The 22,859-nt window shown below is 39.4% G+C and overlaps 1 protein-coding gene and 1 long non-coding RNA gene across 3 annotated transcripts in view; one reads left to right on the top strand and one right to left on the bottom strand.

The window, feature by feature from the left end:
• Positions 1-22,859, bottom strand: part of LMLN (leishmanolysin like peptidase) — a 26,428-nt gene continuing 3,569 nt past the window's right edge. For both annotated transcript variants that reach the window (XM_041124082.1, XM_030019051.2), the window contains exons 5-17: positions 22,692-22,809; positions 21,645-21,823; positions 20,871-20,976; positions 20,525-20,619; positions 19,559-19,676; positions 18,166-18,273; positions 16,412-16,488; positions 15,674-15,784; positions 14,777-14,909; positions 14,021-14,180; positions 13,121-13,251; positions 5,652-5,862; positions 1-4,158 (exon numbers count right to left, since the gene is read on the bottom strand). In XM_041124082.1, the coding sequence (XP_040980016.1) occupies positions 4,064-4,158; positions 5,652-5,862; positions 13,121-13,251; positions 14,021-14,180; positions 14,777-14,909; positions 15,674-15,784; positions 16,412-16,488; positions 18,166-18,273; positions 19,559-19,676; positions 20,525-20,619; positions 20,871-20,976; positions 21,645-21,823; positions 22,692-22,809 (1,642 nt within the window). In that variant the 3' untranslated portion in view covers positions 1-4,063. The remainder of the gene's footprint in view (positions 4,159-5,651; positions 5,863-13,120; positions 13,252-14,020; positions 14,181-14,776; positions 14,910-15,673; positions 15,785-16,411; positions 16,489-18,165; positions 18,274-19,558; positions 19,677-20,524; positions 20,620-20,870; positions 20,977-21,644; positions 21,824-22,691; positions 22,810-22,859) is intronic.
• Positions 12,033-22,859, top strand: part of LOC121233372 — an 18,213-nt gene continuing 7,386 nt past the window's right edge. The window contains exons 1-2 of the long non-coding RNA XR_005932599.1: positions 12,033-12,044; positions 17,240-17,243. This is a non-coding gene — a long non-coding RNA (uncharacterized LOC121233372). The remainder of the gene's footprint in view (positions 12,045-17,239; positions 17,244-22,859) is intronic.

Raw genomic sequence — 22,859 nt, forward strand, 5'->3', positions numbered from 1 at the left:
TCAATTTTCTATAGACATTTTATTGATGAACAATTTTTTCTTCTTTTGTATAACATACTTTTTACACAGTAAAATAAGGAAATTTTTACTCCATAAATAACAAAAATTAGCCCTTATATCTCAATCCAGTTGAACTCTATGTAAAATAGTTTGTTCTATATTTACATTCCGTACCAAAATAGGAAACACATGTTCAAGGTCGGCCAGTTCTCTCAAAACAGTTGTTTTATCTCCAAGGTAAGGTTCACATTAAAAAGGCAACATTCACACTTTGGAAGTCTGGTAGTGTAAGTTCACATTATTTAATGTACAAATAGACCCAAATCCTGAAGAGCGACACATTCGGCCAAGCAAAAGCTGGTTGTTAAATCTTGCAGGGGAAAGACTTGACCTGCTCAGCTGGCTGAAAGTCACTCCGAGGAAATGTGGGAAAGAAAGGACATATGCCTCCCTCTCTACTGAAATATATTCAAGCAGAAAGATTTGCAGGACAGGAAGATTTAAAAACAAATTTCCCTTGTAAGGGATTGTGGATATGTCAGCTCTTAAATGACATCAGTCTTCCTAATTTACTAGTGCTCAGCAGAAAGAATGAGTTGCATTGGACTGACAGTCAATTAATGGGGGTCAAAATTCTCTTTTGGTAATTAACCTACATCCAAGGCCATGACAGTCTCCCAAGACCTCAACTCATTTCAAGAGGAATGAATTTCCTACTTTTCAGGGTAATTCTACTTGCTGCATACTCCAGCCAAAAGCTATCCTTCCTCCTTATAATTATTTGAAACACTAGAAAAATGTATTCCTGAAGTATGACTTGCCTCAACTGCTAATTGAAATGCTATAGATTTGAACTACCGGGGTAAAAAAAAGACCACAAGACTAACTTACTTCCATAAGCAAACATGCTTAATTTAAAAAATTAAGTATATCATGCGGACATGATATACTGAAAATGTTTCTGCTACAGACAAGCTAACTCATTTATCTCTTTGCACTATTTCCAGGGCTCCTGCTGGTCTACTCTGGTGAAAACAAAGGCTTATTTGGGCTATACTTCAAAATTTTCACATGTAAAAGATGCAATAGGATGGACTTGCCACAATATGGTCAGGACACCTAAAGTAGCTGCCTGCAAACTTTGTACTTGTTTAAAACCAATACCAACTTTTACGCAGGAAACTACACTTAAGGCTACGTAACTGATTGGTTTAAGCTACAATTTTAGCTGTATTGTACACTCAGAAATGGCTTATGCTTCCTACTGTATTTATTTTGCTCTTAAAAACCTGAGACATGTTTTTACTTAATTCATCTTAAGATTTGGAAGTTCACAGCAGGCTAGAAGCTAAAGTCAAAGACAAACAGAACTGAGGTAGTCAGTTTTACTCAAATATTCTTTTTGACAGTCACCAATTCATTCTCACTTTAAATTGAACTTGACACATTTCTTGGCCATTCCAATACAGCTACAGCTGCTAACGCACTGACAGGATACAACATGTTGGATTTTGCCTACTAAAGTACCTTCCCCCCCGCAACTCCCCAAAGTCACGTCCAGTTCTGCAGTTCACAGCCAGTTGAAGGGCTGCACATCAAAGAAATTACGACTGAAATCTCAGATTATTAAGGCAGTAATAGTTTTACTTCACTGGATTCACTGATGCAGCTACTCAGCAGGTACCCGTGAATCTGACCACAAGAGCTCTGACAGGCAGACAGATTTTTCCCTGTAGGTACAATGCAATACAGCCTCTTTCTTTAATTAATGCATACAATTCAAAAGTAGGTAAGCATTGACTTTTTAAGCCATCTTTCAGTTAATTCTCAGGAAGAGAGAATAAAAGAAGAAAAGCCCTCAAGATAAACAACTGTGTAGAAGATAAAAATATTCACTTAAATATGACAAATTTCACACTTACACAGACAGGAGACTAGCATATCAAATACCAAGCACAATAAATTAACACCAGTAAAAAAGTTTGACAGTTATAAAGTTAACCAGAAAGTTCAGACAGTGCAAATATCTCACAGTAAGAAAGATTTCTTTTCAAGTATCAAAAGCATTGTTGTTGAGTGATACCATTTAAACTGTATTATTGCACAACAGACAAAATACAATATCAACCTCTGGGACCCAAGATGTATTCTCAAACCTTTATGTTTTCAGGAATAAATTTACACCTACTGTTGACTGTGCATATATTAAAATAATCAGCGTTCACTTACTAATCTGAGTGTTTCTTAATTCAAACTTGTACACATTTCAAGCATTTGATTCCTAATTTGTATTGCTTCTCAGAAACACCTGTTTAAGGCTAGCCTAGGCCTTGTATAATTCAAAGCAAACTTAACCTGCAGTTAAGAAGGGGAACTAGCCCAGTGCAAGGTATTCTCTCAACTGTGATGCCTTCAGACGGTTTTAGGTTGCAGCTCATTTACCTCAGCAGTGTCATAAGAGTTTCTTTAAATTAAAATAAAACAAGTCCAGTAGGCACAAAGATTTTCTTACAATTACAATAGAAGTCCTATTATTAAACAAGTTTAATTGTAGCTAAATAAATTTTACTCCATACCCCTTCCATCCTCCTACCTTTCATTTTAGCAAGGGATCTAGTCACTGACAATTCTAACATCACAGCACACTTAAGAAGCAGAGTAACATCATCTTTCTCCCTATATTTGTATTTTTTTAGTGCACTGGGCACACCTGCTCCCTCAAGTTTAATACTTTTCCAGGAATGAAAACTATCCTAACCAGACAGACAATGGAATGGACCACATAAAAGTTTCTTTTACTCCAAAAAGGATTATTTGTAACACATTATATAGTCAGAAACAAATAAAAACATCCTTACAAGTGTCCTATAGAGCAGCTGTCCTTAGCAAGACAAATTTTGCTCATTTTCTTCCTCATGTCTTGTCCATCAAGTGATTAATTTTGTACCAAGGTGTGCCCTCATGTGGTTCAAAATGTCTGATTCTCTAACTTATTACAAATACTCAAATAATCCATAGTATTTGGACTAAGATTAGACTTTTCTTTACACATTCAATATAGTTTTTGGTCTAGAGAAGTCAATATGGTCCTGCAAGCTGTCATCGCTACTGGTTTGCCCTTCAACAAAAAGTAAGAACAGCTGCATTTAGGTTCATACTATTTAAAAAAAAATAATGCCATTATTTAAGAAACAAACCAACAAAATTAAAAATAATCAGAAAACCTATCGCAATTTTACAGACTGGGTATCAGTACTGAAATGCATTTGCCTAGCAAATTGCTCTGAGAATATTCAAACATTTGATGTATTAATTTTCACAGTAGAACTGGCACATGCTAAATGAGAATGGGATTTCTAGACAGTTGTTTTGGTCACCAGTGTGAAATTCCACTTTGTGCACATAGGAAGGTTTAAGCAAACCCCAAGAATTAGCCCCTTTACCACAAACTAGTATGACTTCTGAGAAGCCTCCAAGCTGCAGAATCCAGTTGTGGAGACAACTGCCAACCACTGGTCTATCCCATTCAATTATTTCTTCCCCCCATAAATTGTAAGAATTGACAAAACAAACAAAAAAATTCCCACACCTGTTTAGGCCTGCGTTATGAGCAGTAATGACAACTGATTTTTACATGGCTTTTGACTAAACCACTGAGGTATATTTCCAGTTTGAGGATGCTTTGCTACCAGTCACGCAGAAGACATAACATAAAACACAACCTTCAGTTCTATTACAGAAGAGTTCTCATTTCAAATCTTGACCAAGTTGCCAGGTAGTCTAACACAGTTGCCATAGTGGATCTTGTTACTGCGTCAGAAAAATCAAAGGTTGCAATTCAGGAAAATACTGGCACTTATTGAGATGACAAGGTAAATATTCCTCCTCTCAAACTGCTTTTGTCAGTACCTCCCCGACTACTGTCTGCACCGATACTTGCCAGGAGAGATGAGGTTCAGCAGAAGACAGCTGCCTGCAGAGACAAAAAACTCAACGCTCCACAATAAGGAGTGCAACATGATGGTACATCATTCTGGAACATCTTCTTGCCCCGTGCTTAACTCTATGCGCAGAGAAATAATCCTGTTAGCAGGGGAATTAAGTTAGCCATCAATAGCCAAAGGGTTACAACCAGGCTAGATGAGCAGGAGCATAAGTCTAAAATAAAAAACAAAACACCATAAAGCTTATAAATTTTGTATTTAAAGAGAAGCTAAAATAACAAATAGAACACTAAAAAAACACCAAAGAGCAAAAACATATTTGCAGTAGTCTGCACTGATTTATTCTAGCTTTCAAGGCTAGGAATTCAAACCAACCAAGTAACATGATTATTCGTTTTATAAATAAATAATTTTCTGCATTACTTCACTAATAGCAATTAGGAGAACAAATGAGAAAAATTTATCAGTATTGCAAGAAAAGAACAGGAAGTTCCCTATGACATGACTGGGGAGAAGCAGCATTTCAAAACCAAAGACTCTTAAAAGACTGTTTTATGTCTACTTTTGATCTGTATGGCTGTAAGTCATATAAAAACCCAAGCCACAAAACACCAAGCTGGAGAGGAAAGGGGGAAAAAAAAAAAAAAAAAAAAAAAAAAAAAAGGGGAGGGCAGGGGGACACAACACCAAACCCAATACATGAGTCAGGGAGTTTGTCCATATGGTATGGTAGGTAATCACACAGCCAGGAGGCTTAAGAAAACCACAAACAAATATAAACTTGCACAGACAAAAAACTTTTTAAATACACACACACACACACGTGTGTGCGTGTGTGAGAAACATCAAGCATGAATTCAAATAGATGCTAGAAGATGCGAATCTCCTAGGTTACAGCCTTCTTGTGCTAAAATCTAACTTACAGGAGTCATTCCACCAACAATTGAAAGGTTGCCATCTCAGAGACAAAACTATTTGAAATGGTACAAGTAAACCCAACTGCACCACTTTGAAAAAGAATCAAGCGTGTAAGTAAACAAAACAGGTTTATTTTTTCCTTGAAAACTGCAGTAGAGACAGCACATCCAACAATTAAAGAATTAGTTAAAGGCTTAAAAACAAGCCACTAGTGCAAAATAATGTAAAGACTGTTCTCTTTCATCAATTGGCTGTTTAAAAAGCCACCTGTTCTTGACAAAACATTAACTGGTAGTCAGTAAATTAGGCTTTTTTCCCTCCCTCAAAAAGCAAACTGACACCTATCTTTCATGTTCTGGATTACAGCATTAGCATTGTCAATGGGAATTTATACAAGCGAGAACTCACTTTCCACCAAGGTGATAATTTTGGAGGTTATAAAAATGATACAGCCTTCAAAACACAGACCAGGTTTTCTGGTAAGGTGCTAAGGCTAAAGCTAGATTTCTGGGACCATTACCAGAAGGAAACATGACATGAACTAGTTATATTTCAGACACATTTCTCCTATGTTAGCCACTATCCTGATCCTGGAAACAAAAGCATGACTGCACAGCAAAAAGCAGGGCACCTTTGCCACCTTCCTTTAACTCTTATGCCTAGGATCTTAGAATAGCCAGGCTATGGCTCTCCTTTCCAGTTCCCTAACAGTCAGAGCCAACACAAACCTTTAGAATTTTCAAAGGTTAATATTAAAGTTTCACTTCAGCAAATCATAAAGCAACTTACCAATTGGTGCAGCTCTTGTTAAGTTAGAAGCTGGAGGATCCCGCTCCGGGGGACAGGAGTCACAGAAGTCCAAACAGGCTGGGCAAATCAGATTCCCAACATGCATCCAACCATTCATCTGAATGCTCACAGTTAATACCTGACCTGAGCGGCTGCACAAGTATGCAGTGTCCTTGACCCAAACATGCAGCCCTTGTGGAGAACAAGAAACCTTAAAATAAAAGAATAAAAGTCAACTCTGTGTTACGATTTATCAGAAACGTGTTTTGGGGGTTGGAGGCTCTTTCAATAAGTAAATACTATATTCAGTAAATGCCTGGTATTCAGCAAACACCAATAAACATCTGGTATCATAAATTAACTGCAAGTATTTTAATGCACTCAGAGAAACTATTTGGTTCAAGAATGCTTTAAAGCACTGACTGTACTCTTTTTGTGCAATTATACAGATCATCAACTGAGAACGAGTAAAATTCGGCTTCTGCTAATGACTACTTTTTTAGAGTTCTGCTGCTGTTGGAAGTGACTCCTTTAGTGAGATAGTCTTGAAGAGAAGGATAATGAAAAAATAAGTGACATGTGCATAGTGCTTTCCACCTTTGAAAAACCAGAGTGACTAATTAACATTAAGCTTCAACAACAGAAGATTCCAACATAAGTATTCCTACTTAGCTGTGGAGAAAGTGTTACAGGGATAAGACAGACGAAGTCCCTAGGAAGACTGGAAGTAACACACAAGGCATCCCAGTGGTCACACACTTAACTTGATGCGTGACCTAAACTACAGGCTTACGGTTGGAAGATATTTATTTTCAAAGCACGTCATATAATCTAGTGATTTAATTCAGAGAAGATCATACACAGTGTTGTCGTGGTTTAACCCCAGCCAGCAACTAAGCACCATGCAGCCTCTTGCTCACTTCCCCCCCACCCAGTGGGACAGGAGACAGAATTGGGGGGAAAAAAAGTAAAACTCATGGGTTGAGATAAAGACAGTTTAATAGGAAAGAAAGAAAATAAAAAGGAAAGAAAAGAAAAGGAAGAAAATAATAATGATAATAATAATAAAATGACAATAATAGTAATAAAAGAATTGGAATATACAAAACAAGTGATCCACAATGCAATTGCTCACCACTCACCGACCGATGCCCAGTTAGTTCCTGAGCAGCGATCCCTGTCCTGGCCAACTCCCCCCAGTGTATATACTGGGCATGACGTCACATGGTCTGGAATACCCCTTTGGCCAGTTTGGGTCAGCTGTCCTGGCTCTGTCCCCTCCCAACTTCTTGTGCCCCTCCAGCCTTCTTGCTGGCTGGGCATGAGAAGCTGAAAAATCCTTGACTTAGTCTAAACACTACTCAGCAACAACTGAAAACATCAGTGTGTTATCAACATTCTTCTCATACTGAACCCAAAACATAGCACTATACCAGCTACTAGAAAGAAAATTAACTCTATCCCAGCCGAAACCAGGAGAGTATCCACCTCTTATTCTATACCATTTACATCATGCTCAGGTCCCATACTTTCCAATACATCCTAATTAATCACCATCACCTCTCCTGTCCTATATATATACACACACACACACACACACACACAGAGATATCATTCACTTAGTCTACAGGCCATCCCTATGAAATGTCCGTTGAGTTCATTTAGTCCATGACTTTGGGCTCCATCTGTCATACCAGTCTTTCTGGCAGGAGGGATGGTGCAAAGTCCACTCACTTGGCAGAGCAGGATTGGGCTTCGGTAGGGTGTGGCGAGTGGGTAGACATTGGACACAGCAGGAGGATGGTGTGTAGTGTTGGACTGTTGCATGCTGGAGTCAGTTCTGGTTCCATCACTACTGCACTTCACTCAATCACTTCATTTTATCAAAGTTTATTCTTCCTTAATCTAAGTGAGTCTTACTGTAATACCATCGCTACAGCATATAAAAATTATAGTAATGATGACATACAGTGGCAGGGTTATATAGCAATTGACATCATACAATTTAATTTATTGGCTAGTCTCACCTAAAAATCAAATCCCGTTGAGGCATACATCGGACTTCCTCGTCCTTTCACATCACCCACCAAGTGCACCCAGGTCCTTGAGCAAAAGCAATCCCACAAATGGGTCTGCCTTTGCCTGAGGCAGGAGTAACACAGACTGTCTTCTCTAACATGTTTGGTTTGGGGTTTTTTTTTTTTTTTTTTTTTGTTTTTTTTTTTTTTTTTTTTATGTGCACTACAGGGACTTTATCCCCTTCTCCAGTACGTAAAAGTTCTGATTGGGCAGGGCCAGCCCAATTGGCAGATCCTCTGGTGTTGACTAACCAGGGGGCTTTTGCTACATGTATATCCCAATGTTTGAAGGTTCCACCACCCCTTGCTCTCAATGTAGTCTTTAACTGCCCATTGTATTGTTTGATTTTGCCGGAGGCTGGTGCACGATAGGGGATGTGATATGCCATGCTCTTTGGCCCAGGTGTCCCTGAGGCTGTTTCGGAAATGAGTCCTGTTGTCCGACTCAATTTTTTCTGGGGTACCTTGTCACCATAAGACTTGCTTTTCAAGGCCCAGGATGGTGTTCCAGGCGGTGGCATGGGGCACAGGATGTTTTTTCAGCCATCCGGTTGCTTCCACCATTGTAAGCACATGGCACTTGCATTGGTGGGTTTGTGGGAATGTGATACAGTTAATCTGCCAGGCCCCCCCATATTTATATTTCAGCCATTGCCCTCCATACCACAGGGGCTTTAACCACTTGGCTTGCTTAATCACAGCACACGTTTCACATTCATGGATAACTTGTGCAATAGTATCCATGGTCAAGTCCACCCCTCCATCACAAGCCCATCTATATGTTGCATCTCTTCCCTAATGGCCTGAGGTGTCATGGGCCCACCAAGCCATAAATAGCTCACCCTTATGTTGCCAGTCCAGCTCCACCTGAGCCACTTCAGTCTTGGCAGCCTGATCCACCTGCTTGTTGTTTTGGTGCTCTTCAGTGACCTGACTCTTGGGTACGTGAGCATCTACGTGATGTACTTTTACAGCCAGATTCTCTAGCCAGGACACAATATCTTGCCACAGTGCGGCAGCCCAGCCGGATTTACCTCTGCGCTGCCAGTTGCTCTGCTTCCATTGCTGTAACCACCCCTACAGGGCATTTGCCACCATCCATCACTGGCCACTTTTCTCATTCAGCAATGTCTAACACTAGCTGGATGGCTTTCACCTCTGCAAACTGACTCGATTCACCTTCTCCTTCAGCAGTTTCTGCAACTTGTCATATAGGACTCCATACAGCAGCCTTCCACCTCCGATGCTTTCCCACAATATGACAAGACCCCATCAATAAACAGGGCATACTGTCTCTCATTTTCTGGCAGTTTATTATACAGTGGGGCCTCTTCAGCATGCACCACCTCCTACTCTGGCAACATTCCAAAATCTTTGCCTTCTGGCCAGGCCGTGACCACTTCCAAAATTCCTGGGTGACTGGGATTTCCTATGAGAGCTCTTTGTGCGATTAGTGCAACCCACTTACTCCACGAGACATCAGTTGCGTGATGTGTAGAGGGAATCTTTCCTTTGAACATCCAGCCCAGTGCCAGCAGTCGGGGTGCTAAGAGGAGCTGTGTTTCAGTACCAACCACTTCTGAGGCAGCTCAAACTCCTTCATATGCTACCAATATCTCTTTTTCAGTTGGAGCATAGTGAGCCTCAGATCCTCAATATCCCCTACTCCAAAACCCTAGGGGTCAGCCTCAGGTCTCCCCAGGTGCTTTCTGCCAGAGACTCCAGGTAGGGCCATTTTCCCCAGCTGTGGTATAGAGCAGATTTTTAACACCTCGTCCTGCCCAGACTGGCCAAAGGGCTACTGCATGAACAATCCCCCATTTAATTTGTTCAAAGGTTTGTTGTTGCTCAGGACCCCATTTAAAATCATTCTTCTTCCAAGTCACTTGATAGGAATGGCTTACAACCAGACTGTAATGTGAAATATGCATTCCCCAAAAACCCACAACACCTTAGAAAGCTTGTGTTTCCTTCTTACTAGTCAGTGGAGACATAGCTGTTATTTTGTTAATCACATCCATCGGGATCTGACAATATCCATCTTGCCATTTTATTCCTAAAAACTGGATCTCCTGTGCAGGTCCCTTGACCTTACTTTGTTTTATGGCAAAACCAGCTTTCAGAAGGATTTGGATTATTTTCTTCCCTTTCCCAAAAACTTCTTCTGCTGTGTTGCCCCATACAATGATGTCATCAATGTATTGCAGGTGTTGCAGAGCTTCACCCTTTTCCAGTGCAGTCTGGATTAGTCCATGCAAATGGCAGGGCTGTTTCCACCCCTGGGGCAGTCAATTCCAGGTGTACTGGATGCCCCTCCAAGTAAAAGCAAACTGTGGCCAGCACTCTGCTGCCAGAGGGATTGAGAAAAACGCATTAGTAATATCAATTGTGGCATACCACTTGGCTGCCTTTGACTTCCAGTTCATATTGAAGTTCTAGTATGTCTGGCATGGCAGCACTTCATTCAGGCCACAATAGTCAACTGTTAGTCTCCACTCTCCGTCAGACTTTCACACTGGCCATATGGGACTATTAAAGAGGGTGTGAGTTTTACTGATCACTCCTTGGCTCTCCAGTCAATGAATCAGCTTATAGATGGGAATCAGGGAGTCTCGGTTCGTGCGATATTGACGCCAGTGCACCATTGTGGTAGCAATTGGCACTTGTTCTTCAACCCTCAGCAACTCCACAATCAAAGGGTCTTGAGAGAGACCAGGCAGGGCAGACAGCTGTTTAATTTCCTCCGTCTCCAAGGCACCTATACCAAAAGCCCACCAGTACCCCTCTGGGTCCTTAAAATATCCTCTCCTCAGGTAGTCTATGCCAAGGATGCACAGAGCCTCTGGGCCAATCACAATGGGGTGTTTCTGCCACTCGTTCCCCTTTAGGCTTACACTTCAGCCTCCAAAACAGTTAACTGTTGGGATCCCTCCGTCACACCAGAAATACAGATGGGTTCTGCCCCTTTATAACTTGATGGCATTAGAGTACACCGTGCACCGGTGCCTACTAGAGCCTTGTACTCCTGTGGGTCTAATGTGCCAGGCCATCGAATCCACACAATCTAATAAACCCTGTTGTCCCTTTCCTCCCTCTGGCTGGAGGCAGAGCCCCTCTAATCCTGGTCAGAGTATTCGTCACTCACTTCTTGTAAAACTGACTTGGAAAACCCTTCAGGAGGATCAGAAGTAAGATCAGCCCTTCTACTCTGTCTGGAAACTGCAGCAGCACAGAATAATCCCCTTTTGTGGTTGTTTTTCCTCGCAACTCATATACCCATGCATCTAGGGTCAAGGTAGATTTTCCGTCCCACTTCCTCAAGTCCTCTCCATGGTCACGCAGGTAAAACCACAGGGTATCCTATGGTGTGTACCTTCTATATTCTCTCTCTTGAGAAGAGGAATGCTCACTCCTAATAGCTGAGATACTGGTCCACACTGGTGGGGAATATGACTTTTCAATCAGTTTGGTCAGTTTTTCAGACTTTTTGGACAGTTTTTCCACAGCTAAGCACAGGCTCATAGGGAGGAATAGAGATTTTCTTCATACTCCTGGAGTTGGTGAGCCATTTCATCCACCATTGGTGCCTGTTTGTCTTTCCAGATCAGTACTGGAAATGGGTTGGCATACGACAATGGTGTGCTCCATACAAACTTCTGCCACGTGTGTCGTGTGCATTGGACTTCATCTGGATCTCTGGGTAATTGCACGTTGTCTGGGTGATAAAAAAATCATCTCTAGCATGGCTAATTCCCTCAGGTACTGGATACCTCTCTCCACGGTGGTCAACTTGTCTGGTTGACATATAACGTCTTCCTTGAAGGGGTACCTTTCCTTCACTCTTGACAGGAGTTGCCTCCAGAGGCTGAGGGCTTGCGTCCCTTTTCTGATTGCCTTGCCAATGCCACCTTCCCTAGAAGGTGATCCCAGCTGCTTGGCTTCCCTACCCTCTAGTTCCAGGCTACTAGCCCCATTGTCCCAGCATCGGAGCAGCCAGGTAATAACGTGCTCACCTGGTTGACAGCTGAAATCTTTTCGCATATTCCGCAGCTCACTCAGGGATTGCGATCGGGTGATTACCTCTGGTTCTGCCTCTTCCTCCTATTCTCATGATGACCCTGGTTCATCTTCATCCCTTACTAAGCAAACTGATTTTTTAGTGTATTTCTTCTTCTGCATTTGGGCGACTGATACTGGCACAGGCTGGTTCTCTGGTTCAGCTGCAGTGCCTGTCGCAGTGGTTGCAGTAACCACCACGCCTGTCATTTTGTTGTCAGATCCAGAGACATTCTCTTCCCCTTGAGGGTACTGAATAGTGTTGAACAGGGCTCGGTAGACATGGGCCAGGCCCCAGCACATTGCAGTGATTTGTCTCTCTCTGGAATTGCCAGGGTGAGAGCATACTTTTCCCAAATACTTTACTAGTTTTTCCAGATCCTGCACTTGTTCAGGGTAAAGCTCCAAAACACTGGACGTGCCCACTGTCCTAGGTACTTGCCCATTCTATGCCACACACCCTGCCACTCATAATTATCCAGCCTCTGGGCAGATCTCTGGGTGATATTCTTAAATAGTTGTTTAACCCTAAACAAGACCTGAACCCCATTCAGGAACACACCAGTTCCTAGCAATAGGACCATGCTGGTTTCAACATCCCAAGGATATGCAAAACTTTCAAAATTCTCAAACACTATAGTAATTAGCCTGGAGGAGAAGGGGAAGGTAAAGAAAGGTGTCTTGCCCATAGATTGGCTCTCAGAGGAGAAAAGGTAAAGGGTGTAATTATTAATAGTTTCCGACAGATGGCTCCCGAAGTATAGAGGCAATGACAATGCTGAGTACAGATACCAGATTAGTCCCACAACCGATAATTTTATCATACCATAAGCCAGTGTTACATAGTACAGCAAAGCAAAAACCTTAATCCACCTCCCATGGATGATAAGCAGCAGCACAGGGACTATATACAGCAAGCAAGGTGATATATAACACAACTCTAAGAACAAGCGCCACAACTCTAAGAGCCAATAAAGCAACATTGTGACCAGCAACTATTAAACTAATGTAATGAATGCTTATAACAAATTTGTTTCAACACACTCTGGTCAGATCTGTCATTATCTCAACTCTTTGGGCCCCACATTGGATGCCAAAAAGGACACTACTTAGCAACAACTGAAAACATCAGTGTGTTATCAACATTCTTCTCATACTAAATCCAAAACATAACACTATACCAGCTACCAGAAAGAAAATCAACTCTATCCCAGCCAAAACAAGGACAAGTGTACAGGTGCAAAGTTCTAACAGTCATAGCCTACATTTTATGCCTGACTTTTCCCTTTAGTGTTATTTTAAAAAAATAAAAATAAAACCCCAACACATACTTACTTGATAACATCCACTACCCCAGTCAGGGTAACTGAGTTTCCTCCTGCACTGTTCCATGACAAAAGCAGATTTCTGAATAAGACATACAGAGTTTGGTCCATATTTCTCTGCACCATAGTTTTTGGTAGGATCTAAGGTAGAAAGAATATACTGAATTGCAACTTACTAGCAGAACAGAAAGTCCACATCAACTTAATATGCTATAATTAGTCAATGTCTCCACATGCAATTCAAGGCTTACTTTTGGAATCTTTCAGACTGTTAATCATTATATTCAAGACAGCATAATTCCCGAATTGATAAAGTGGGAAGAAACCCAAGATTAAAAAAAAAAAAAAACAAAAAAAAAAAACCAAAAACCAAGCACTTTCCATCAGAACTATGTGGATACGTTTGCCCCCAGGGAGTGCTGGCTCTGCTGGCTTGAGGGCAGAGAGTGTTTCTTTGTTTGTTTTTGAGACAACCACACAGACAGGTAATATCCTACAGCATTCTAGAGCTCTGCAATATTGAACATTCATGCACTACCCTAGGAGACATGCCCATGTTCTGGTAATTTGCAAAGCTCCTTGCCTTGAACAAAAAACCTATAAAGATGGAAAGTGGAATCATTTTTCAGAGACTCAAAAAACAACCAACCAACCCACCCCCACACTTTGTCTTATATTTGGATCATTTGGGGTCAATTTCTGTTCAGCTCTTATGCAGTTCTTGTATTAGATGTGTTTGCTTCCTACGTGTACAAGGTGGTTGTGCTGTGCTTCTCACTTCAGCCCAGCTTTTACACAGCTAGTAGTGTAAAACTAATTTCACATCCATTTAGTTTGGATGTATAGCAAGTCCATTCCAGATTAACAAAGGTAGTCTTTTAAATACCATACTGAAGTCCTGAAAACTGACCTGGTTGGTTTTCAATTATTCTACAGTCCGAGCTGCGTTGAAATTCACCACTTAAATGCCAACTGAATTCTTGACTAAAGGGACAATAGTCAGCAATTTCTACTGAGCCACCGTAATAAGGCAATTCTTCTGCTGGTACTCCATTAAGATTGTCAAAATACTAAAAAACAAAACAGGTAGTGAAGCAGTTTGTGCAAAGACAAGCATACAACTGTTTTTTAAATAGAACCAATCACTACATCTGTAAGAACATCAAATATTACTACTCAGGAATGCTATTAACAGCAACTTGCAATACCCATGAACCAGATGAGCCAGAAGTATTTAAGAATATCTAAATAAAGCAGAGAGATTCACATTTGCATGTATCATTCTCCACCCCTTTCCCTGCCCCTCCTTCACAATCATAGCATGCTCTGGGATGAAACAGAACAAATTTCTTAGCGTGCAGTGACACAAGGCAGCAGACTGGGTGAAGAAATACCTCAAACAAAACTTTCTGGGGGACTTCTGTTATACAGAAACATTTCCATCTTATATTTCGCTAGATGGCCAAGTGACATCCTTATTGTTTTATTAAGATCACAAGGCTTTTTTTCAGCTTCCAGACTCCTTACAATAAACTAAACAGATATTTTTCACAATACCTACTCGTCTCCTCATTCAGAAGAAAAAAATGAAACAAATATAATCACCTGGCTGCAAAGCACAAGAATGAAACAACTTAGTTATTTGGTAAAGTAAGATCCATTATACCTGATATTCCTGAGGTAACTGCTTTGGAAACTTCTGCAAGTTGCACACTGCTACTGCTCTTTGGTCCTGTCTGCAGGTTAACTGCAAAGGATTACTCCTCAAAGTGTCGCAGTATGGACTGATTAATTGCCTCCTCAAAGAAAAAAAAAAAAAAAAAAGAATAAAAATCACATTAGATCACTTTAACTGCTTTTCATAGTTTAACTAAGCAATCTGTCAAGACTGTCTGTTCCCACTCTCCCCCACACTCGGTCAATCACACAAAGAAGAACTGACTTCTTCTCTGGAGGCTAATTATTGTTATTTGTCTGGTTATGACCTTTCTAATTTAAAGAACATCAAGCCAGCAAACAAAGTTACAATGCACTCACCTATTTAGTTTTAATGACATTGCTTTGTAAACTTTAAAGAAAAAAACATACAAGCAAAACAGGCCCACTATGCAGCTGTGTCCTAGAAATTTATGAGCATTGTAACAAACAAACAAGGAAGGCTTTGTTTTGAAGATGCCTATCATCCCCTTCTGTTGCTTTAAGTACAATCCAGTAACGCAAAATGACACAGGCTGCATTTCCAATTAAAAGGGACAAAATAACAAAGCAAATGCTTTTAAATTAAGTCCCTCCCCTCTTCTCTAAAGCATAGCCCTCTTATAGTATAAATGCATTCTACAGCCTAAGATGTTTAGCTCTGTATTTATTGGGTGGGATGCTTCTCCTCCTAATACATTTGGTGCACTCCTTCCTAGGTGCATTCTGAAGGTTCTTAGGACAGCACTCCTTGTTAATCTGTATCTACCTCTACATCTTTTTACTGAGTTGCATTTGAAGGACAAATGTAAACAAGCAGCAGGGTTTCTTCTTTATGGTTTTTTTTTTAAACAGACTGTATTCTTACTTTTGTCTCTTTTGGTCGATCCAGAATTTACAGCTCTTCATTACAAAGTCACAGCCTTTATTGCGTCCCCAATCTAATTTCTCTGCCATGCTGTAATTTGCTTTATACCAGCTGTAAAGGTATTTTGGAATGAGAATATAGTTACTTTGAAAATTAGTGTTCTGATTAATAAAAAAGCACTTCAAAGAACTTCATACTATGCCTTAAGGTCTTCAAATGAAGAAAAAGGGAAACTGCATCCCTTTCTGCCTATAACAAAATATATTACAATTTCACTATTTTTAAAGTCACAATGAACTAAAAGAAAATTTTATTGCTTATTTGTTCAACAGCAATGCATCGTGATCTGCTAAGGAACAATGCACACAGAAAGATGACATTTTAGACAACTTATGCTTTCTATCGGCAAGAAGAGCTGAAAAAATAATCAATATGTACTGCATGCAATTGAGAGAATACCTATATTAAGAAAAAAGTAACCAGACACTACAAACAGTACTATGCATTGCAATGCATTTTTTTTTTAAGGCTAGATTAAGAATGGATGGGTTTTGAAAGAGATAAAGAAAAGTTAACAGACTAGGTATAACTCCTTGTCTAATTTAATGCTAATTATGCAGATTATCTACTGTGTTGCAGATAGATAAGCACAAGTGCATCAATTCCAAATAAAATCAAGTACAATGAAAACCAAACACAAATGAACCAAAAAACCCCCTCATTCTTATTAATTCTTACCCTGTGTCTTCCATCAATGCTAAAGTGATCCTGGAAAAGACTCGATTCTGTGTATGGGATCCAGTCATTGCTTCATTCTGAAAGGTACCAGTTACTACTAGCAAGCCACTGAAAATCATTATTGTAAGAAAATTCTTCCTATGAAAAAACATTTTATTTCCTGTCCCTTCTTACTATTGACAATCAAATCCCAACCTCTTTCATAAAAGGTATCAAAAGTGCAACTGCCTTCCCCACTCCATCCTACAAAGCTTCAGAATTCCACAAGTCAGAAACCTCATTCCAAATTCCAGCTAAACCTTTTTCATGACCAACGTGTACTCGTTTTTCTTTAGGCAAAATAAAACTCTTCCTTCTTCTAGCGTATTTATCAGTAACAATCACACCACGTCTTCTGTCTCCCTTTGGTAAGATGAAAGCCAAGCTCATTTAATTTTCTTGTGCAAGACTGATTTTTAGTTTTCCTAGAATTTCTAGTAGTCCTTTTCAGGAGCAAGGTGCACAGGACACATGACTAAAGGAACACAGCACTCCGAAGAAAGATTTATTAGGGTGGCAGTGGAATTTTCCATCTTGTTTAAAAATAAGCAAGTTCACACCAGAAGAGCAACTCCAGTCACCCTGGAGTTTCCTAATCATCTTATAAATGGCAATTGTAACACCCATGTCTTTTTCCCCACTCAGTCATTTCCAGCTGATAAACTTCAGGCTTACAGCAAAAGTCACTCACCCTTAATTACACAACTCTGAGATTTCTATTACTGAAATTCATCTCATTTCTATTATTTCTTCAAAACATGTAGTTTTCCAGCCTTCCCTCTCCACTAGCGTGGTTAGGAGGAGTTACCACCAGCAGACTTAGTAGCGCCAAATTTGCTCTCTACAGTACTTAATGAGAGTTGGATCAAAACCAAACTATACAAGTTACTTTCCAGATACAAGCTTTCTCTGGAAAGGTGGAAAGGACACCAGTAATAATCTCCTTTTTGTTAATCCTATTCAGTCCTTAGAATTATCCTCATTCTAATGGCAGTCTTTCCAGTTGGCTTTAAACTACTGTTCCACACCAAAGGTTACTGAAAAGCAGGAAAAGCTAAAAATTTTGGTCTCAAGAAATACGCATTTTTCAAGATTACTTCCACAAACAGGTCTGTCCTGAAGCATTTCCGTTCTTGCTTACCTCACTGCATACAACAATAACTAGAAAACGTATCTCTGCCAAAAATATCACCAAACACAAAGCTATAAATAAAAATAGGCTTAAATGCCAGGAGGGAAATAAGTGTTTCCTTGATCAGATGAGGTTCTGGAATAGAGATGGCAAAAGCTAACCCCAGGGCACATGAATAAAGGTGAAGTCAAGATAATTAACTGACAGAATGATTAAATATTTGATGTATAAGAGGCAGATGGTAACAAAGCTGAATTGACTCAAAGGAATACCCCCTTTCCCCTAAAAAGGCAGCATAACTTCTCAAAAGGAGAAAAGCCTGACAAAAGTAAGAGAAATTTAGTTTTTTTAGTAATCAGCTTATCTCAAACTCATACTCTGAGACTTAGCAATAAGGTAAAGAGATTTATCTAGAAATTGGACATTTAAGCATTTGTAGTTTAGTACTGTTTGTGATATATTTCAGTGAGGTTTGATACACGTGCATTTTCAAGGCTCCAGTAGGTACCACCATAAACCTAAAAATAAAGGCGGGGGAGCAGACATTCCCACATGCCCCTCCATTCCTAATATCAGCACTAACCTCCAACAATCTCTTCTCCCAGTGATTGAGCTCAGTACCCATGCCACCTTGATTTTCAAGCTCCATTCCCTCTAGAATTGGACAATTAAAATGTTTTCGAGCTTCTTCCTAGAAAGAAAACATTTCAACAAAACTCTCAAAATATTGAGACAGATACCCATATGCAGTCCTAATGTTCTAGAATTATCTTTTAAAATTATTTCAGCATTTCTTCTTCTACCGTCTTGTTTTCCTCCAAATGTAAAACACTTCTACTAGGAGGCTGACTAAGACAGCAAGTACCCTGACACCAAGCCTAACAATCTGTCTACTTATCTCCTGGAAATAAATGACGTAAGTTTACAAGAATAAAAAAGCAACAGAATTAGCTGAGAATAGCATGTACACACTAAAGACCATATAAAAAACAAAACAAAACAAAACACCCCACACAATGCAGGAGCACTACAACCCTGCCTCTGTCAAACATTTCAGAGAAAAAACACTTTTTTTATTAGGAAGCTGTATGTGTCAACTAGTTTTGCATGGGGAAGTATTTTCTGCAAAATATTTCAAAATCTTAAGAGGCATCACAGCAATGCTGTGGTCTCATGGCCAGGAGCCCAGCCTTTCCCAATGTGGCACACTACCCAGGAGCACCTTTAATGCTCTGAACAGTTTGACCAGCATGGCCAATTTTCAAAACAGGGATAATTAAGCCAAGTTTGCTTTATATACTGTGTTAGATTTAAAACAAACAAAAATATTATTTGTGGCCAAATATGATTAACACTGTACCTCATTTCCAATATCAATTTATTACACTTAAGCATATGTTCTGTTGGGGGCAGCGGGGAGAGTCAGAGGCGTGGGAAGCAAGAAAGATTTCCAAGAATACTTGGGGAATTTCTTTTTAAACATGACAAAGTGTTAACTGCATTATTTTGTAATCAATAAAATTAGAAAAAGATTAAAACAGTGCTTTTAAAGAGAAAAGTAGAAAATAGGATGAGCTTATAAATGAGAAAAGCAGTGACAATGCTATCTGTTAAGGCAACAGGAATACTAGGTGTCTAAGTCTGCAGGAGAATATCTGAAGAGTAGGATTAAGGAATCTGTTCAACATCAGTTTTGCTTACCCTTTTATAGTTTACTTCCCAGTCCCTTCATTGTCTCTTACTATGTCAATTTATTTATTTCATACTGTCTGTCAACCATTTTCCACTTTATTTCAGATACACCCTCTCAGCCCATTATACAGTCTCAGTCATGTAGATTTTGGGCCATACTTTCAGGAAAAGGGTATTAAATGTTAGGTTATTACTTCTTAAAGAATAATAAACATTTATGACTGGAGAATGTGATGGTAACCTTGGCATAAAAAGTTCAAAAGTTTAAGTTAATCCGCACTTACAACTACACGAGGTGTTATCAGAAGATGAACAGCATGGCGCAGCATTTTGCCACCACGTACGTCCCATAACCTCACTGCTTTATGAACGACTTTATTGCTCCACTGATACAAACCTAGACTGCAAGTAGAATGTTTTGGTTACAAATCTCTCCCACAAATACACACTACTGCGCAAAGATTTATTTCTGTAAGAAACAGAATCATGAATAACCTCTATACTTCCTCATGCTTTCTTTAGTTTAAACTTATTATGCAACATTTCTCCTTTGTAAGATACGTGCTTATTATATACGTAACTCTGATTTAATAAGCCAAAGTAAGATTATTAAAAAGAGGTCTGTAGACTCAAGACATATTTTCTACACTAACCGAAAGTGTAAGAAATTAAATAAAAATCCTCAGAATTGCTATTATAAAAAGGAAGGTGAACAAAACCAAAAGCTCTCTACCCTTCCACCTCCAAAAAACCCCTAGAAGAACATTTCTACAGTATCAACTAAACAAAGAAAAAAAAATGCAAACTGTTCATTCAAAAACAAGTCAGAAAAGTCACACAGCAGACTACACACATTGTCAGTTCTGGATAACTATAAACCTTGAATGATATACATCTTAAAAATGAACTGCACTGACATTAGGCAGACTACAGAAAATACAAGTCTTAATTTAGTAAGTGTTCAGTAAGCATAGAAATTTAAGCACGGGTAATTTTAACGCTTAACTTCAAGCCTCCTGATAAATGAAATGCTGCCTTAGTTTGTAATATATGTGGATAATAAAAGTGCTTAATGCCAACGTAAAGAAAGACTAAAAAAACACCACACACCAATGTTGGAACATAATAAAAGCAAAGCATTCTAATAATGGAATCAAGCTGGATTTTCAACAGGCAAGAACACATCCTAAAAAGGCAACGTGAAAACATCCTTCAATGGGAGTACTGAGAGGTCCAAAAAACTAAAATACCTTTCATTAAAAGGAGGGAGTCCATCTGCATATCTTGTTGTCAAAGGTTTTCCATCATCGTCACGATAAAACGCAAACAGTCCAGCAGAGAAACCCTTCAAGTTAAAAACCAAGCACACAGAAACCCTTGGTAAGACCTTCACATACAAAGTCAAATGCCATGAGTTATCACACCCACCACAGGTACACTGGAAGTACCACACTTAAAGGTGATTAACACACTAACTGAAGGAGGCAAAGAAAGAGCTTTCCTCCACCAAACATCCTTCTCTTGCAACAAGCTGGAGGTATGTGAGGAAGCAGGCACAAACTTCAGGGAAACACATTTTTTAACATCAACCCTCACCAGTGCATGGATGATCTCATGTTTCACTGTAGACAACATGCCAATGAATTCCTGAGCTTGCGTTGAAATCATATTTGGACACAAGTTAGCATACCCTGCTATTGGCCTGGAAGACAGTTTTAAAATTAAATTGTTTTCAGTAAAATACTAGCAAATTCAAACCATATTCACTTGACGAGGCAGAAGATTTAAAAGAAAATGGAGACTAATGTAAAAATAAGTCTTTCCAAACAACAAAAATAAGTCCTTCCCCCAATCATTTATAACTAGTCTGTTAACAATACAATGACTAGTTTACTGTTGAAATGGGGAGGAATGGGATGGGATCAATCTCTGTATTCAGTATTCTGCACAGGTGTTAGTGACAACAGTGTAACAGATCTGAATTTAGGTAAGACACTATAGAGGTACAAAGCGTCTGTTACAACGACTGCAACCAAACTAGAAACAAGAGCCACATGAATAGAGTCCATTTGCATTCTCCTTTAAATTTGTGAAAGTATGACATTCACTTCAACAGAAACCAGATCTTGAGATAAAGTTTAGGCAGTAACCATGGAGGATTAGCTTTGACTTAAATGCCTCAGCTTTGCAAGTTATGCACTATTTGACGGTTTTGTGGTTTTACGTAAATACAGTGCTTGTCTATTTCAATAATGACTTTTGCTTTGTTGTATTATGCAACAGGCAAAAAAAAAAACCTCCACATCTAAACAATTAAAAAAATCAAAAGTTTAATTTAAAAAAAGAGTTTGTAACAGAGGGAATACTTGCCTGTCCATTTCAGCTTCCAGTTGGCAGTAGGCTGCATATGCAATGATATTTTCATGGCCACACCTTTCAGTAGTGAGAGCACTAACGTAAAGTACAAAGTCAGCATCTCGAACCCCTTCTTGGTCAGGTAAGCCAGTGGGTCCACAGAGCCATTCACTGCCATTGCACACCCTGCATTGCTTTGACAATGTTCAAACAGAACAATTAATATACTTTAGCTATGACCAAAATTTTGCATGAAAAAATTAAATTAGCTTGAAGCAAAAAATAAATCCCACTGTAAGACAGCAGAAGATGACAAGAGTCCCTGTGAAGACAGTAAACAAAACCAGAGCCAAGGAATAACTTTCAAATGACTAGCTCTTTTGATTTATTAGACACCAGCAAGGTGGCAGCTTTTGGGAAAAAAAGAAATAAAAAACAAAAAACAACAAAACAAGTCTGCCAAGCTAGATATCCCGAAATTAGCACCTACAAATTAAAAAAAAAAATTTGGCTCACAGAAATATTATACATAAGTAGCAATTGCATTTCACATGTAGTCTGGTACATTTTTAATACTGTAGTTGAAACTTCAAGCCAAGAGAAAGAAAGAGATCTGCTGATCACATACTGTAGTTGAATCAAAAATTCATGCAAGAAAACAAGTTAGAAGCACTTCCTGCACCATGCTCCTGGTTCGGTGGATAACCTCTTCAAAAAAATCAAAACTTATTATTAATTCTGTGAAAATCTGACTCATTGAACAAGGTGAATAATGAAGTGACTAGCAGCAATTTAACAAGCTTTGAATCTCATCCTCTCTGTACAGTTCATTACCACACAGACTCAGAGAACAGTAAACAGTCCAGTTTTACCTGACTTTTGGTTCAACAGCATAAACTAAAGAAACTCCCACTAACCCCAGTTGTTCTATTCTGTCACTCAAACTTAGTGCTCTCCTGCAAACAGGTCACTTACACACAGTTAGCGATATTAACTTTTTTATTAATTTCCACAAACAATAACATTTCAAAGGTTAAGCAGCACTTGGATGGCTTAGCTTACCTGGAGGTGTTTCTCAGGAACTATAACCGGCCCACATCTTGTATGGCCTGCGCAGGCTGCTCGGCAGTATCTGTAAGGGTCAGCTTTCCTCCTTAAGTATTGGTTTGTTGCACACTGCCTTCAATCAAATGTGAAAGACGGTCAGCACTGTTTTATTTTTAAAAAAAA

The sequence above is a fragment of the Aquila chrysaetos genome, chromosome 6 (assembly GCF_900496995.4).
Source record: "Aquila chrysaetos chrysaetos chromosome 6, bAquChr1.4, whole genome shotgun sequence".
Taxonomy (NCBI): Eukaryota; Metazoa; Chordata; class Aves; order Accipitriformes; family Accipitridae; genus Aquila; species Aquila chrysaetos.